The following is a 16,512-nucleotide window of genomic DNA, read 5'->3' as shown; positions in this document are numbered from 1 at the left end:
TACTTGCAGGTGGGTTTCTGTTGTGTTTTAGCCAAGCAATAAACGTAACATACATGACATACATACATGTACAATATGTATGCACACAAAGATGTGACACACATGTTCAGATCCAGAATGATCTTCCCCTATGATTATAAACTGAAACTTTGGAAACCACAGAAGCAATGAAATTCTATGTTTTACAGTTTATGGCAGAAACTGAAAAATCCACTTGTCAGTGGTGAGTAGGAAACTTTCCCCGTTAAGTGGGATAGAATTTAAACTTTCATGTAAAAAAAAAGTATCTATCCCTTATGGTTTAAAACACTGGCTCTCAACCTTTCCAGACTACTGTACCCCTTTCAGGAGTCTGATTTGTCTTGCCTACCCCTAGGTTTCACCTCACTTAAAAACTATTTGCTTACAAAATCAGACCTAAAAATTAGGGCTGTCAAGCGATTAAAAAAATTAATTGCGATTAATCGCACTGTTAATAATAGAATACCATTTATTTAAATATTTTTGGATGTTTTCTACATTTTCAAATATATTGATTTCAATTACAACACAGAATACAAAGTGTACCGTGTTCACTTTATATGTATCTTTTATTATAAATATTTTCACTGTAAAAACAAAAGAAATAGTGTTTTTCAATTCACTTACTACAAGTACTGTAGTGCAATCTCTTTATCATGAAAGTTGAACTTACAAATGTAGAGTTATGTACAATAAAAACCTGCATTCAAAAATAAAACAATGTAAAACTTTAGAGCCTACAAGCCTTTGTTCAGCCAATCGCTCAAACAAGTTAGTTTACATTTGCAGAAGATAATGCTGCCTGCTTCTTGTTTACAATGTCACTTGAAAGTGAGAACAGGTGTTTGCATGGCACTGTTGTAGCCAGCATAGCAAGATATTTACATGACAGATGCGCTAAAGATTCATTTGTCCCTTCATACTTCAACCACTATTCCAGAAGACATGCGTTCAGGCTGATGATGGGTTCTGCTCGATAACGATCCAAAGCAGTGCAGACCAATGTATGTTCATTTTCATCAACTGAGTCAGATGCCACCAGCAGAAGGTTAATTTTCTTTTTTGGTGGTTTGGGTTCTGTAATTTCCACATCAGAGTGCTGATCTTTTAAGACTTCTGAAAGCAAGCTCCACGCCTCATCCCTCTCAGATTTTGGAAGACACTTCAGATTCTTAAATTTTGGGTCAAGTGCTGCATCTATCTTTAGAAATTTCACATTGGTATCTTCTTTGCATTTTGTCAAATTTGCAGTGAAAGTGTACTTAAAATGACCAGCATGTGCTGGGTCATCACTCGAGACTGCAATAACTTGAAATATATGGCAGAATGCAGGTAAAACAGAGCAGGAGACATACAATTCTCTCCCAAGGAGTTCAGTCACTAATTTAATTAACACATTTTTTTTTAATGAGTGTCATCAGCATGGAGGCATGTCATCCGGAATGATGGCCAAAGCATGAAGAGGCATACGAATTTTTAGCGCATCTGGCAGGTAAATATCTTGCAATGCCAGCTACAACAGTGCCATGCAAACACCTGTTCTCACTTTCAGGTGACATTGTAATTAAGAAGTGGGGAGCAGTATCTCCCGTAAATGTAAAAAACTTCTTTCTCTTAGAAATTGGCTGAACAAGAAGTAGGACTGAGCGGACTTGTAGGCTCTAAAGTTTTACATTGTTTTGTTTGAGTGCAGTTATGTAATAAAAAAACCCTACATTTGTAAGTTGCACTTTCATGATAAAGAGATTGCACTACAATACTTGTATGAGGTGAATTGAAAAATACAATTTATTTTATCATTTTCACAGTGCAAATATTTGTAATCAAAAATAATATTTAAAGTGAGCACTGTACACTTTGTATTCTGAGTTGTAATTGAAATTGATATATTTGAAAATTAAGAAAAACATCCAAAAATATTTAATAAATTTCAATTGATATTGTATTGTTTAACAGTACGATTAATCACAATTATTTTTTTAATTGTGATTAATATTTTTGTTAATCGTGTGAGTTAACTGCGATTAATTGACAGCCCTACTAAAAATACAAAAAATGTCACAGCACACTATTGCTGAAAAAATGCTTACTTTCTCATTTTTATCATATAATTATAAAATAAATCAATTGGAATATAAATATTGTACTTACATTTCAGTGTATAGTACATAGAGCAGTATAAACAAGTCATTGTCTGTATGAAATTTTAGTTTGTACTGAATTCGCTAGGGCTTTTTTATATAGCCTGATGTAAAACTAGGCAAATATCTAAATGAGTTGATGTACTCTCCACTGTGTATCCCCAGGAGTACATGTATCCCTGGTTGAGAACCACTGCTTTGGAAGAAAATCTTTCAAATGAGACCACTAAATTCTGTTTTCCTGAGTCTGCACACAGGCAGCTCCAGTGTCTCTGCTCCTGCTCATAATTTTCCCAAGAAGCATCAGTTTGATGTTAACACCTTTGTGGTGAGTTACAGTGCTCTGCTATTCAAACCAGTGTGCAGCAAGGAAATTAATGAGAATCATGTTAATTTCACTCTGCAACTGCTACTTTAGAAAGCCCTGAGCAGGATCAGACACTGAAGCTATTCATGAGAGGATGACCCAAAATTAAAGGCTGAGGAAGAGTAGTGCCATATAGACTCTCTCTTTCTCTCTCACAGACACACACATTCTCTCTAAGGAATAGCAGGCAGACAGCTAAAGGAACAACAGATTCCTTTAGCAGAGACACTCTGACACTCTGTACTTATTAGCAGCCAGGAGGCTGGAAGAGGGATAGTATAGTTATTCTTCCATCCCAGTAGATAGAGGCTGGGAACACTGGTGGGGTTGAGAGAGCAGCACTTCCACCAAGTGGGGAGAGGAAGGCTTTATGTTTGTCAGCCACGTATGAGCTGGAGACCCATACTGGAGGTGCAGCGTACACCAACAGTAGTTTTTCTGTTGGTGTAGGAACACCGCTTCCCCCAGCAAAGCCAGCTGTGTTGATGGAAACCCTCTTTAGTCGACATAGCTTTGTCTACACTGGGGGGGGGGTCTGTTGGCACAGCTATGTTGGGCACAGAGTGGTGTGGTGGTTTGGGTTTTTTAACCCCTGGCTGATGTAGCCATGTCAATATATCTTTTCAGTGTAGACCAAGCCTAAGCTTTCTTCAGCCACGGCCGCAAACAAATACAAAGGGTGGCTTGCTGCAGCCAAGTCCAGCAGGAACAAGGAATCTGAGAACACTCACTGCTGTCTAAGCTAGAGGCTATTGGCCTAATTTTCAGTGGTGATGAGCACACACTGCTTCCACTGATGCACTGGGAGCTGAGGGTGCTCAGCACCTTTGAAAGTCAGGCCCATGAACCCCAACCCACTCCACAGGAAAAACTCTTGCTGCTGTATTGCCAGGAACTTTGTCTGTGGACGGGACACATAGGTTATTGCCAGAGAGAACAAGCAGGAAAGGGTAAAAAGGATCCATTGTTGCTCTCAAAATAATCATTCTAATAACTTCTATAATAATATCCGTACATTTTATGCGGCATTGTGCATCCAGAGGGTTCTCAAGGCAATTTACAAACTATATATTGTAATGAATTGCTTGCTCACTACTGGATACCTTCCCCAAACTCTACACCTAGACACATAGCCTATAGTTTTGACAAGTCTTAGCATGCATCTTGATCCATTTGGTTTCATCTCTAGCTTAAACAACACAGTGGCCACAGGTCCCATTCCAGACACCCCTGGGCTACATTTGGCTAGCGGCCTGTACTTTGACCATCCCAAATAGGATTTTACCCCACCAAACATACAGGCTGTAGCTCATTATGTTTCTGAATAGCCATTCTTCTTTCTTCCTTCCTACTTACCCATCACTCCAGTCAAGCACCAACTCACATCTTTTCTTCATGTATGCTGTTCACCACTAGAGACAGCTATTTTAAAAACCTTTATTTCCATGCAGATGCATCTCACTTATGGGTACGTGTCCTGTGGTGTACTGCAACATCTACTACTGTCTGTGCATCTCAGCTCAGAATTCTGCACTGTGACCGCAAAGAACAATAGATCAACTCCCTGTTGTTGCTTTGCAGAGGTAAAGCAGGGGTGTGCTTACATAGCACCGGTCTCACTTCACCTCATACTGAACCCTCTGATCACAAGTGATCTCAACAGCTACAGAGTATCAATAAGATGTGAGTCGTTATCAATTGAATGTGCTAATAAAAATCACAGGAAAAATGAGCATTCACAGTTAAGAGAAAACTGTCCTTTTTTATTCATTTAACCTATAACTACCAGAAGCCACCAGATGTCAGTGTAACCTAATACGTGGCCGACAGGACTACAAAGAAACCTTACTGAATGCAAAGTAAGTTTTTCAACTGTCAGCCTATCCTCTGTCCACTTTGGTGCCCAACACTGAGGGTTTATGTTAAAAATAAAAGTGTGACAAAATTATATGAACAGAAAAGTTTCCATGATTTAAACAAATAATTAATAAAAAAAAATATGTTTCTTTTCTTCCTTTAAACCTCCCTTTGCAGCATTAGAAACCCAAAACACAAGAACCAGAGTAAAACTGACTAGGAACACATGGCCAAACCCTGCACATGGATGTCAATAAGAGCTCTTTGCTCATGGAAGGATTGCAGGATCAGGCCCATGCAGTGTAACTGATGCATGAAGTTTCACCCTCCCAAGATCAGCCAAATGCAAATAGTAAATTAAGTGGGGAAGGTAGATTTTTAAAGAATTTCAGTTTTAATAGTAAAATGCTATTAGCCACAAGGCTTTTGGAGACAAGGTGGGATTACATAGCCAAGCCACACCTCCTCTGAGATGCTACTGAAGCAAGTGATCTGGCCATTTGACAGACATCCAAAGACCACTCTAGATGTGTGGTGAGCTCCTAAACCTCAGAAGGAAGAGCCAGGAACTCTTCCTTTTTGCCTCCTGAGATACAATCAGGGTGCTACCCTAACCATAAGGAACTGGAGTAGCAAGCCACCAGAGCTTGGTAGCTGGCAGCATTCAGAGCTAGAGCTGCTAATTAATAAGCCTTGATGACAAACCTTTAACAATTTAAAGTTTGGTGGGTCCCTGCCATCTCAACAAATGCTGGCTTATGTCACCGTTGGGCTTCAGTATTAGCTGATCAGCTCTCTGCTGTCTCTGTACATGGTGAGAGGATATGAAACAAAAGTGGCAAAGCAGCCCAGCATTGAAGGAACAAGTGAGGGAAACCAACAAAGGAAAAATGTACTTTGTGTGGGTGTCCTAATCCATGTTTGATTTAATATGATTTTATTTTTTATAGTAGCTAATGAATATTAAACATATTTAATGAGGATTAGTAGCTATATTATTAACATTATACTGTGGTGCTGCCGAAAGGCCACAAGCAGGTTGGGCTCCATTGTGCTAGGTGCAGTATAAACACATAACTTAACTCAGTGTTTTATTTATTCACCATATAATGTCTTACATTTTATATAGCATTGCTTCATCCTGAAGAACCTCAAAGTATTTTCAACATAGTGGTTCTTGATTCCACAGCACAGACTGATTATAGTCCTGCATTATTCAATTCAGCTGATTTGGAAGTCAGTTTGTATGGAAGATGCTATGCAAAAATGAATCTGTATTAACAAGCTCATTTGTATCCTCACTTTCAGCACTCAGATATCAGTGATGAGCATCCTACAGACATAGATAGATAGATAGATAGATAGATTGATTTGAATTACAAGTTAATTGCTAATCCTCATTAAATACATTTGGATCTTTTTGTACAGTTATTCCCTTAAAGACCAAACTTTAATAGCATCTTGCCGCAGGCAGCCAGCCAGCCTGAAAATGGAGATATGCAAAACAGGGTGAAGAGGGGAATTTCTTACGTATTTATTTTGGACCCAGGTCCATGGAACAATGAGGAGAAAAAAGGGACAAAACACTTCAAACTTAAGAGCAGTAATTTTGAGCATCATGATTTAGGCAGGGCTGGGAGCACAGTTATGCATATTCAAGTTCATTTTATCACATCCTCAGGGAGCTGGGGCCTTAAGGTTTGCCCAAGGCATGCCTGAGAAGCACTTCTATGGGCGCTTAGGCTTGATTCTGAGCTCCCACTGACTTTTATACTAGTTTAAATGCAGTAACTTCAGCGGAGTTACTCCTGCTTTATACCGATGTGAATGAGAGTAGAATCTTCTCCCTTGAAACAGATCTGGTAAGGTCCCAAATGGAAAGGGGAAGTTTTCAGTCTCTGGATCTTATTTTCCTTCATTAAGATGTCTCAGCTGCTCTGTATGTTCATCTCACAAGATCAACCACAACTGGAGGCCATGACCATGGAAATGGGCTAGGAGCAGAAAAGGCCTCCTGCTCTAAGATTTAGACAAGGGATCTTGTGCTGATGTAACCTCCCAAGCTGCCAGGAGGCAGGTAATTGTCCTTTTCAGGTGAATTCCCACCCCACACTGAAGTACCAGCGGAGGCTCTGCAGTGCAGCATTGAATTCTCTGCAATCATCCAGCCAAACCAGGCTAGGTTAAAGTGCTCAAACTTTTCAGTGCTTGTGTAACCGAAAAGGAATTGGGGGGGTGGGGGGAGGATATTAGGCAGGGATGAGAGCTCACAGGAAAATGATTTAATCTGAACAACATAGCAGCCCGTCCCATCAGAAGCTGAAGCAAGGGCACTAGAGAATATCTGATCTTCAAAACTCTCTGCCCAGGATATCACTTTGCTTCCCAGATCCAGAACAAGACACAGATTTTCCTATTTCACCTGCTGGGACAGATTCTGATTCCAGCTCCAGGAGCCAGTGAGGTCAGGGTCTGGCCTGCCGTCTCCCTGTTGGGCACCCAGTGTGAGTTGACTCCCCAGTGGCAGTCACTTGGTGTCCATCTTAGCCTCATCATTTTATTTCCCAAATCCAGCCATTCTCAGCCGCTACCGGAGAGCTAAGTAAGTGCATTTAAAAGTGATGAAAAAAGCATTGGTGCTACTGATAGCAAAAGACACATACACATACATACCCCAGCGCCCCACCCGCCTCCCTCCACTCACAGTGACCCTTCTCGCTCCAGGATTCGGACGCAGCCTCAGGACCACGACAAGAAAGAGTCACTCTGTCCCAAGCCCTATAAGAGGTTCCTGAGAAGCTGCCTCTCACCTCACAGTCCTTAAGTCAAGATAGGATAGACATATATTTAAGCTGTTTCTCTTTTTAAAGGTGTGTATCTTCCTCAAACACATCTGCGTCCTCACTCGCCCGCTTGGTGATCAGGACATCCCAGCCGTCGGGGCCGTTGATGGCACCCCCGCCATTCACACTGGTCTTCTTCTCTTGCATCTCCGACTGGCTGTCACTGGCCACGTCCAAGGTGGGGTTGTCATGGCAGCCGTTCTCCACGAAGCGCAGCTCCTCACCGTGTGACTGGAAGGGGGAGGAGGAGGAGGCAGGGTGGGACACAGAAACTGAGAAAAGCTCCCAATGCTGCAAAGGCACAAGGCCAGGGCCAGATCTTGCTCCTGCTAAAGTCAATGGAGATTTTTGCTATTGTTTTCATGGGAACAGGACTGGGTGGAGTTTGTTCATGGCCCCATGTGAAGGTCAACTGGCCCTCGTGGTGGAAAGGAGGTGGCACATGCCAGGAGCCCAAAGGCTGCACCTATTCTATATAAAATGGAGCCACCTGAAGTCATAACTTTAATATCAAGGGGTAAATTATGGTGGATAACATTGTTCCCAGCATGCAATGCACACTGGCTGCTTGAACCAAGATGGAGCATGGCATGCTAGGATCTGCAGGCAGCACCTCCATATTAAAGATGGAGGTGACTGCACTGAAGAACTGAGCTGGATCTGGCCCACTGCAGGTGATGCTTCAAACGCTACTGGGTTAGTGCTCTCTTATTGGATCTATCAGGGTCCCAAATTCTAAACTGGACACGGCCATTGACCCACAGTGATCTGGCCCAGGTGCTTCGACCAAACTCATCTGGGAAGGTGGACAAGGAGAAGGAACATATCCCCTGCCCACCCAGCCACCCCACTCCTTCCATCCTGAGGGATAAGAGCCAAGTCCAGATGTCTTCCCGCACCCTCCATGTGCTCACCATGTTCTTCATCTTGGGCAGGCGCCTCTGCCAGCAATTGTAGATAAGTCCCATGATGATGATGATGGCACAGATGGAACCGATGATGACCAGCACCACAAAGAGTTTCCCATAGTCACTGCGGGTCTGGCTGGGCCGTGACTGGCAGCTTGTGGTGGTTGAGTAGTTCTGGATGCCAATCTAAAATTAACCGAAAAGAAAGGCCTGCTCAACCACTTGGGGGTTAGAGGAGCTGCAGTCACTGTCCTGTGCAGAATCCCAGAGCCCTGGCAGTGTGCACAGGCTCACTGTGACCAACAGGGACAAGAGCTAGACTGGTGGGATCCGCTGTGGGATTATGCTGCACAGTTGGAGGGAAGGAAGCACGTGACTCAGTCTAATACTATCTACAAATCTTCCATGAGGCCACGGACTGACAGTGGGAAGAAACCAGACCACCAGGTGTTAACCCCTGCTCTGGGCTCACACAGGTGTGCAGAGTGGGGTAGCAAGGCAGGGGCTGTGGCTCAAGTCCATTCAGAAGGAGGAAATACTCTAGAAACAGCTACCTGGAGGGCAAAGGGGAGGAAAGCCTGTGGGGGAGGCAGAACTAGTCACTCAGCTGAGTGTGACCTTGGGTGTGGTTACATGTTTAAGCACTAACCTACTGTTTCTTTTGCTCTGACTTGGGCTCACAGGAGTGCAGGAATAAAGTTCTGGATAAAAATCTCCTTCGATGGAAGACTGGCATTCTGTTCCTACACGAGTGACCCACTTGGGATACTGAATATTCGAGAGGCCAATCAGACCCATGGGGTAACTACACTGTAGCTGGGAGTGAGCCTCCCATCCTGGGCAGACAGGCTTGTGCTAGCAGCACTGGAGCTAGCACACTAAGAATAGCAGTGTGGATGGTGTGGCTCAGGTGGAGACTTGTGCAAGCCCACCCAACTCTGCCTACCCGGGGTGGGAGGCTTGCTCCCCACTGCAGTGTAGACATACCCATGGAGTGTTCACAGAAATGATCTTAGCGCATTAACAAACACTCACTTCAATCCACAACACCCCTGGGTGGCAGGTAAGGCCCCACTTTACAAGGGAGAAACCCAGGTTAAGGGTCTTGCCCACAGTCACAATGGCAGATCAGTGTCATAGTTGGGATTAGAACATAGGAGTTCCTGACTCCCTGTCCTATGCTCACTCCCCCAGGCTACATACTCCAGACAAGCATGATAACCAAACTTTAAAAAATAAAACAAAACCTTGCCTGCTAGAAACAGGATGTCAGCAAACAAAGCTGAACATTGCTGATTGGTCTCAGTGACTTGGCAGATTTCAAAAAGGTTATGTATCAATTCAATAGTATGTATGAAGAGTGTAAGAGAATATCCTCCCTCTTTCTTCCAAGCTTATGATTACACAAGGTCTCTGTGATAAAGAGTCTGTTTCATTACTGATACAGCTGGAGAATGAATTCCAGGTGCTGAGGTAGAACAGCTGGAGAATGAATTCCAGGTGCTGAGGTAGAACATAAGTTATGTAGGATCTCTGCAGGTAGCTTTATTGTTCTCTCAAATAACAACAAGCAACGAGCCTTGAAGTCTCCTCCCATATTTTCCATGGAAAGGACAGTTCAGGGTGCTGGTACCTTATTCAAACAATTTCAGCAATGCCCCTCGTAGGGCTTTTAGGACTTTCTCTGGTGTAAGACAATCAATACCACACTGAGCACTTAATTTGCTAGGTCTAGGTGCTCTGGGTTGTTAGGTTAGGGCAGTGGTCCCCAACCTTTCTGTGGGAATAGCACATTCCTATTCCCACAAGAATGTGGAGGGCGCCACACACCTCGCCGCCAAAATGCCGCTGAGAAGCGGCAGCGTAAAGAAGCGTTGCCACTGAAATGCCGCCAAGAAACGGCAAAGCTTCTCGGCGGCATTTCGGCAGTGCGGTGTCCTGCGGGCGCACACAACTGCCCCAGCGGGTGCCACTGCGCCCACGGGCACTGCATTGCGGACCCCTGGGTTAGGGGAACACATGCATCTGCCAACACATTCTGGTCTGACTCTGCTCTCACTTACACTAGAGTAATTCCACTGAAGTCAATCTAGTTCCACCAGTGTAAGTGAGAACAGAATCAGGCTCTTAATGCCTTCAAGGCCAATGAGCTAAAGGGGCAGACTCACAGGGAATAGACTAGTTTGCCTTCTTCCCAGCTCCTCATCCAGGGCACCAAGGTTCTTAGGGGAATGTTTGGTGAGTAACAGTAGTCTGCTATGGAATTCGAATAGTGCCGTCAATGAGAGAAATGGAGTACTGAAGGCTGTGATGTCAGAGGGGACTGAAAAGCAAGCCTGAACACTGGGGGGAGTGAAGAAAGCGAGACACAGCCTCCTCCATTCATCAGGTGTCCCCCTCTCTGGAGCAAATCTAAGGTTCAGCTCTGCAGCATGGTCCCCGTAACACAGGGAATATGATGACAGGCAAAAACAATTAAAAGATACTTCCCTAGGAAACAGAGGGCTGAGTAACCCTGGAGGGCACTCTGCCCAGTGCGGGAACTCACCTGGACTGTTCAGCAGAGGCTGAGCAACTACTGGCAAGAAGAGCTCTAATTGGCAATACGGTGAGCTGGACAGATCTCATCTTTTTATAAAAAACCCTACAGACAAAATCTGCAACCCATCCTGGCAGATGGTGGTGTGGGGAGCAGGGTAGGAGGGATTGGTTTATGCAGGATCCCCAAAGTGTGGACAGCAATTTCAAAGAAGCTTTCCAGAGACAACAGATGACCCCATAGCCAGTCACTCTTAATGGGAACTGACATCTGATCATTCTGCAGTCACCAGGGAGGGAAGAGGGGGTTCTGCCAATTTGCTTATGAAGGGTTCAGAGCCCCCTTAGACTGAAGCACGATCCCATTTTAATTGAACTGGCTGCCTTCAGCCTGTACGTTAGGCAGACAGGTTCTTACCTCGGCTAAGCTCCTCTGAACATAACCCAGTGCCATCAGGACATCTTTCGTAGGGACAACACCTGGTGAGAAGAAGAGAACCAGATGGAAGTGGTCAGCCCTACATGCTCTGCTTTGGCTCATGCTTTCAGCATATCAGCATTCCCTGGGAATTCCAGGGCAGTATGTGGCACAGAAGGGGACAAACATTTTATTAGTTTACAAACTATTTTATGAGGTAAATGTTTGGCCAGGAATTCCAGGTGCATGCAAGTGCAACTGAAAGTGTGGAATAACTGGAATCCAAAAATCATGGGGCTAAGCACTGTGCTACTCACACATACCTCCGCCAATGCATTTCAGCCCTGACTTGCAGCACTCGCTACTCCTGAGTGCCCACACAGCTCTGCCAATACACCTCTCTCCTGACCTGCAGCATCCTTAAGGACATGTGTTGTGCTCTGCAGGGATCCCTAGCAAGGCAGCCTACCAGGCATGACACAACTGACTGTCAGGAGGCATACTGCAACAACTTTGTTCCTGGCAGAAAGAAATCTGCAAAAGCCTCCCTGCTAGGGAGTCACTAACCATCACTGAGTGGCCCCCAAGTGGCTTCCTTCCCACATAGCTCACAGGATACTCTCCAAGCTGGCAAGCCAGAAAAGCATGACCTTTCAGTAGGATTTGGAGGCCAAAGAGTATTGCTCCCTCTCCAGGTGCCTCTCCAGTTTGGTCCAGCAACAGAGAGAGAACCTAACAAAAGCCTCATTCTTCACAGCAGAAAATGCTTCAGTCCTTGATGATTCCAGGGTTCCTAACTGGGCACAGAAGTCCATTTCTGACAGCTTCCCAGCCTGGCTGTGCTGCTAGCATTACACAGCCCAGCTTCTAATCCCCAAGGGGATCCCCTCCAATAGAAGGAAAGGTTTACTTTAGGGCCGCATGTGCTTACAAGAACCATTTTAATGGTACATGGCATGGTCCACAGTGTTAGGAGAAATGCACTAATTTAAACAAGCACGTAGAACATACCTCTTAAATGTCAACATTATTTCCCAATAACTGTGGTGCACTTTATAACATTACTTCTTACTTGCCCTGTATGAAATAACACAGTTATAGGGCCTTCCCCATCGAGCCTATACCCTAAACAGACTGCAGAAGCAGTACAGAACAGTGACAGTCCCAGCTGATCAGAGTGTTCCCATTGGGATTGCTTTTCAATGGACATGAAATAGTTCTTCTAACCTCACTGGGTAGCATTGGCAGGCTCTGCAGATCTGAACAAAGAGCAGACGATCTCACGTGCTGCAGCAGAAGAGGGAGGGAGGCACAGAGGCAAGCATGGGAAAAAAAATGCACAAAGATGAATGTGTGCAAGGATAAAAAGGGAGGGGGTGAAGCAGGAGGCACTGGAGGAGTGAAGGGAGGAGAAAGATGAGAGTAGAGCTTTGCAGAGTCTTGAAGGTCAGGAGGAGAAGCTGGAATCTGATTTGACTGGCAAGAGGGAAAACCACCGCAGGACTGTACATGGGGGGGTGACATGGTGTGGGCGGGGAAAGAGGCTTATACTCTATGGACATACAGACAAGCCTGCAATCACCAGGTATAGCTAACAGAGGCAGCATTGTATGGGATAGCAGGAGGGATAATGTCACTATAACCAGGAGAAAAATTGGCAGTTAAAGCCAGATATACCCCTTCCCAGTCCTATCACCACCACTCAGCTTTTCTACCAACACTTACCCTGCTCCCCTGCCAAGGTCATTAGCAGGTGCTTGTCATTCTCATTGGGTTTGCTCAGAGAGATCAGCCACTGGGCCTGTAGTCCATCTGCCTGCCTGGAGAAGGCATCCTCTACCAGAGACAGCAGCTGGGGACCCTTCTCCAGCCGAAACTCCTCCTGCAACAAGGAACATTCGAAAGCATCTTACCCTCCTTCATGGCAAAGACGAACCAGTGGAGTGGAAATACAGGGACAAATGCAGACTTGGTGTAAGTGAGTGCAATGCCACTGACTTCAATGGAGTTATACCTGTCTACAGCAGGGCTGAATGGGGCTGTTGGTGGGATTATCTTGTGTGTGGTGGGAAGGGAACAGTACAGGCTCAAGGGATGGTTTAAATTTATGTGTTAATTAAGTGAATTTAGCACTCCTGAAAGCAGCTGGCAGTAACCACAATGCAAACCATCAATGTGCTTGTTCCACATCCAGATCTGCAGAGGCTCTTCAATCAAGAATCACAGCGTCTCCTTTCAGTCCAGTACTGGCCCACACAGCTGTGCTGAAGCACCTCAGTCCTAACCTGTATCCTCACCCTGGGTTTCTCTTTGTAGCATCCTTCAGCCTCAACTGAGCCCCTCCCTGCAGCAGGCAGGGATCCCAGAATCACTCCCGTGTGCAGAGCTGTCTTCTTAGCCTAAAGTAAAATTGTTTCAGAAGCCAAGAAAAAATGCCAGACCTGAAGGGAAGGCCTCAATTCTCGCAGCACCCGGCACCAGGTCAGGGGGGCCCAGCTCTGGCTGACATGTGCCATTGCCTGGCAGCTCCTCTGCCACTTTCCCACTCCTGTGTTTCTATTCCTGTCTGCAGTTGCCATGCCAACCCAAAGGCCACCCGGATGATTAATAAATGCTGGCGCTCCTGGTTGCCATGGCAATCCCAAGTGCTCAGGGCAGGCACAGGCCTGAGCAGTGAATGGCCTAATTGGAAAAGACACCTAGGACTCAGGCCTGAATCACAAGAGCCCATGAGTGCCATGTCTCACCAGGCGAGGGCTCTGGATTTCAGCTGAGGGAGCATATGCAGCCACTCAGGAGAGGCATGGGAAGAGGGCACGGGTAGGAAACTGCTCCACAACTTCACCGCGGGGGCCACCTGCTCAGAACCACACACAGGGGCCATGCAGCCAGCATTGGCCTAGTGGCCAGCTCTCCACATTGTGACGCAACCACCACCTATGGCTCAGCAGGGGCCTGGGGATCCTGAAGGGAGGGGTAGCACGCTCAGCCTGAGAAGAATAGGGTGGGAGGGGAAGAATATTTGAAGTAACAGAAGCAAATGAGACAGAAGAGGCCCCAACAGCTCCAGCAGTTCTCCTTGGCTGAAAAGACGGCAGCCATGACATAGTTTTAATCCGGCAAAAGGATAACTCGCAGTGCTAGAGAGACTTCAGGCTCAAATTGCCTGTGAATGGAGGCAGGGCCCTGAATGGACATGCATTATTGTTAGGTCCAATTCTACCAGACATCTATGAGAGTTTTGCCCAGACAGGAACTGGGCACTTAGAACCCATTAGAAAGATAAAGGGACCCAGCCAATTTGGGTCTACAATGGAGATCTTGGTAAAAGCGTGTTTGTGGTAAGGGGTACAGAATCCTAGGGCCCAATCTTGCAAGGTGCTGAGAGGTGCCCGTTGACACTCAGCACGTCATAGCATCGGGCCCTTAAAACAAACAGAAATATCTGCATGTTTTTTTCTAAACTAATTTAAATAAATCAATAAATCACTTAAAAATGCAAATACTACTCTCTCCTGCAGCACTGAAAACCCCCACAAAACCCAGAATGGGTCTAGTGTACAGGAGCCAGAAAGCAAAACTGATACACTCAATGGAAGCCAACCTGTCTACTTTCACTGTCCAATCTGAATGAAGTTCAACAGACAGTAAACAAACTGCATCAACTGTGATGGCGGGGGAAGAGGGAGTTTGATGTAAACGGCAAAAATCCTTTCAGTTTCAATCATATAAAACAAGAATACAACACAGGGAAGGGAAACATTTGTGTTAAATATTTAAGTTGACAGGTGTCCCTTTGAATAAGGTTGAGGACAGCATAAACCACTTATTGGGAATATTTGTTTTGAAACTTGAAGTCAAGTAGAAAAACAGTCCAGTCCTGCCTGCCCAAGAGCGGCATCTATATTTGGCAGGGAATAGCCAAGGATTACACCTCCAGTCCCTTGCACTTTTGCTTTCACTTTTCATCTGCTTCCAATGGTTAAATCTCAATGATTGCAAATGGCAACAGAAAGAGACGAGAGCTATTACATACAGCAAAATTGCACTTGTGTAGTACACAGATGAAATGGCAGAGAGAGAGGGATGATGACCGAGGTGGATAGGAAATGAACCATCACAAGCTTATTTTTAAGCGCTGATGTTCTGAACTGTAAATGTTAGTTGTGACAGAAGCACTTAAAATGGTATGAAGGACAAACAGTTCTCTGTTTGAAGGGGCAATGCTAATGTCAGGAGGCTTACTGAAAGGAACATATTTCTTATACCCCTTTAGAAAATTATCATTCATTCTATATATTTATTGTTTCTAAAACAAATTCTTCAGGGGTGTCATTTTCTCTTTTTAAAAAAGACCCATGTGCATAGATCAGTGCTCAAGAGCAATCCTGCAAGAACAAAAAAACCACGCTCAGTCCTGTACAGGGACCTATGATAAAAAAACAGATACACAAAGAGGAGAAAATATTTAATCAGAGAACATTCCGTTTCAAATTTCTAAAGTAATCATATATTTTAAAAATCAGTTTAAAAATCACAAAGGACAACCTGACCCTGTCCCCTTGATAACTGGTCTTCAAGGGTTTGATAAATGGCCCGTGGGAGGTTCCAAAGGTGAATGGGCCCTTTTACCAGAGATACACGAGGGACTTTGGGTCCATCAATTAACTGCAGCTTTCAGGGATTGATGGGTGAGTATTGGATTAGCAGAGCACTTCTGGTTAACAGACACTAGAAAGCAAACAAGATAAGGGGGAGGCAGGGGGACAAGAGGAGAGGCACTTAAGGAAGATTTAGTGACAGCATGAACCATTTACTCTGGAAACAATGAGTCTTTATTTGCAGAATCATCAGAGAAACGTGAGCAGAGACATCATACTCCAAAAGTGAGGAGAGGAAAAAAGTCTGGGTCTTGGGATCAGACCCCAATCTTGCCAGGTCATTGCATGACTAGGGAATGCAGTGTTACCTCAGGTACTGGCCTGCAGCTGAGATGGAAAACAAAGGCTCCTTCCCATCTGGTGGAACATCCAGGTGGAAATTAAAGATCCCAAACCTGGTGTTTAGGCAGTGTTCCTACCTGCAGTAAAATCGGTTCTGACTTTTCAGGCTGAATTGGAGCTACTGCTAAGCTAAGAACAGATGCTGTGCTTGCTTCCACAGTGACTGCACTGTGAGCATAGAACCCAGTACTGCATACTGGTTTAGAAGAAAACCAAAAGAGAAATATGACTTAGTAGTTTGAACACTGGACTTCTACCCAGCAATTACTATGATCTAAGTCCAGATCCGACACTGGTCAAAACACTTTCGCTGCCAACTCTTTTCCCATCTGTAAAATGGGAATAATATTAACCGTCTTCCCATGGGGATTGTGACCATTAGCATTTGAAAAAGTCTGGAAAATGAAAATGCAGAC

General features: G+C 44.8%; 1 protein-coding gene across 1 annotated transcript in view; it reads right to left on the bottom strand.

Moving 5' to 3' along the window:
• Positions 1–3,486: 3,486 nt before the first annotated feature.
• PODXL2 (podocalyxin like 2) overlaps positions 3,487–16,512 on the bottom strand; it is a 42,296-nt gene continuing 29,270 nt past the window's right edge. Inside the window, exons 5-8 of the mRNA XM_074957644.1 lie at positions 12,819–12,975; positions 11,094–11,155; positions 8,144–8,323; positions 3,487–7,460 (exon numbers count right to left, since the gene is read on the bottom strand). Of these exons, the coding sequence (XP_074813745.1) occupies positions 7,251–7,460; positions 8,144–8,323; positions 11,094–11,155; positions 12,819–12,975 (609 nt within the window). The 3' untranslated portion in view covers positions 3,487–7,250. The remainder of the gene's footprint in view (positions 7,461–8,143; positions 8,324–11,093; positions 11,156–12,818; positions 12,976–16,512) is intronic.

Source organism: Natator depressus, chromosome 7 (genome assembly GCF_965152275.1).
Source record: "Natator depressus isolate rNatDep1 chromosome 7, rNatDep2.hap1, whole genome shotgun sequence".
NCBI classification, from domain to species: Eukaryota; Metazoa; Chordata; order Testudines; family Cheloniidae; genus Natator; species Natator depressus.
This window is presented reverse-complemented; position numbering and strand designations above follow the sequence as displayed.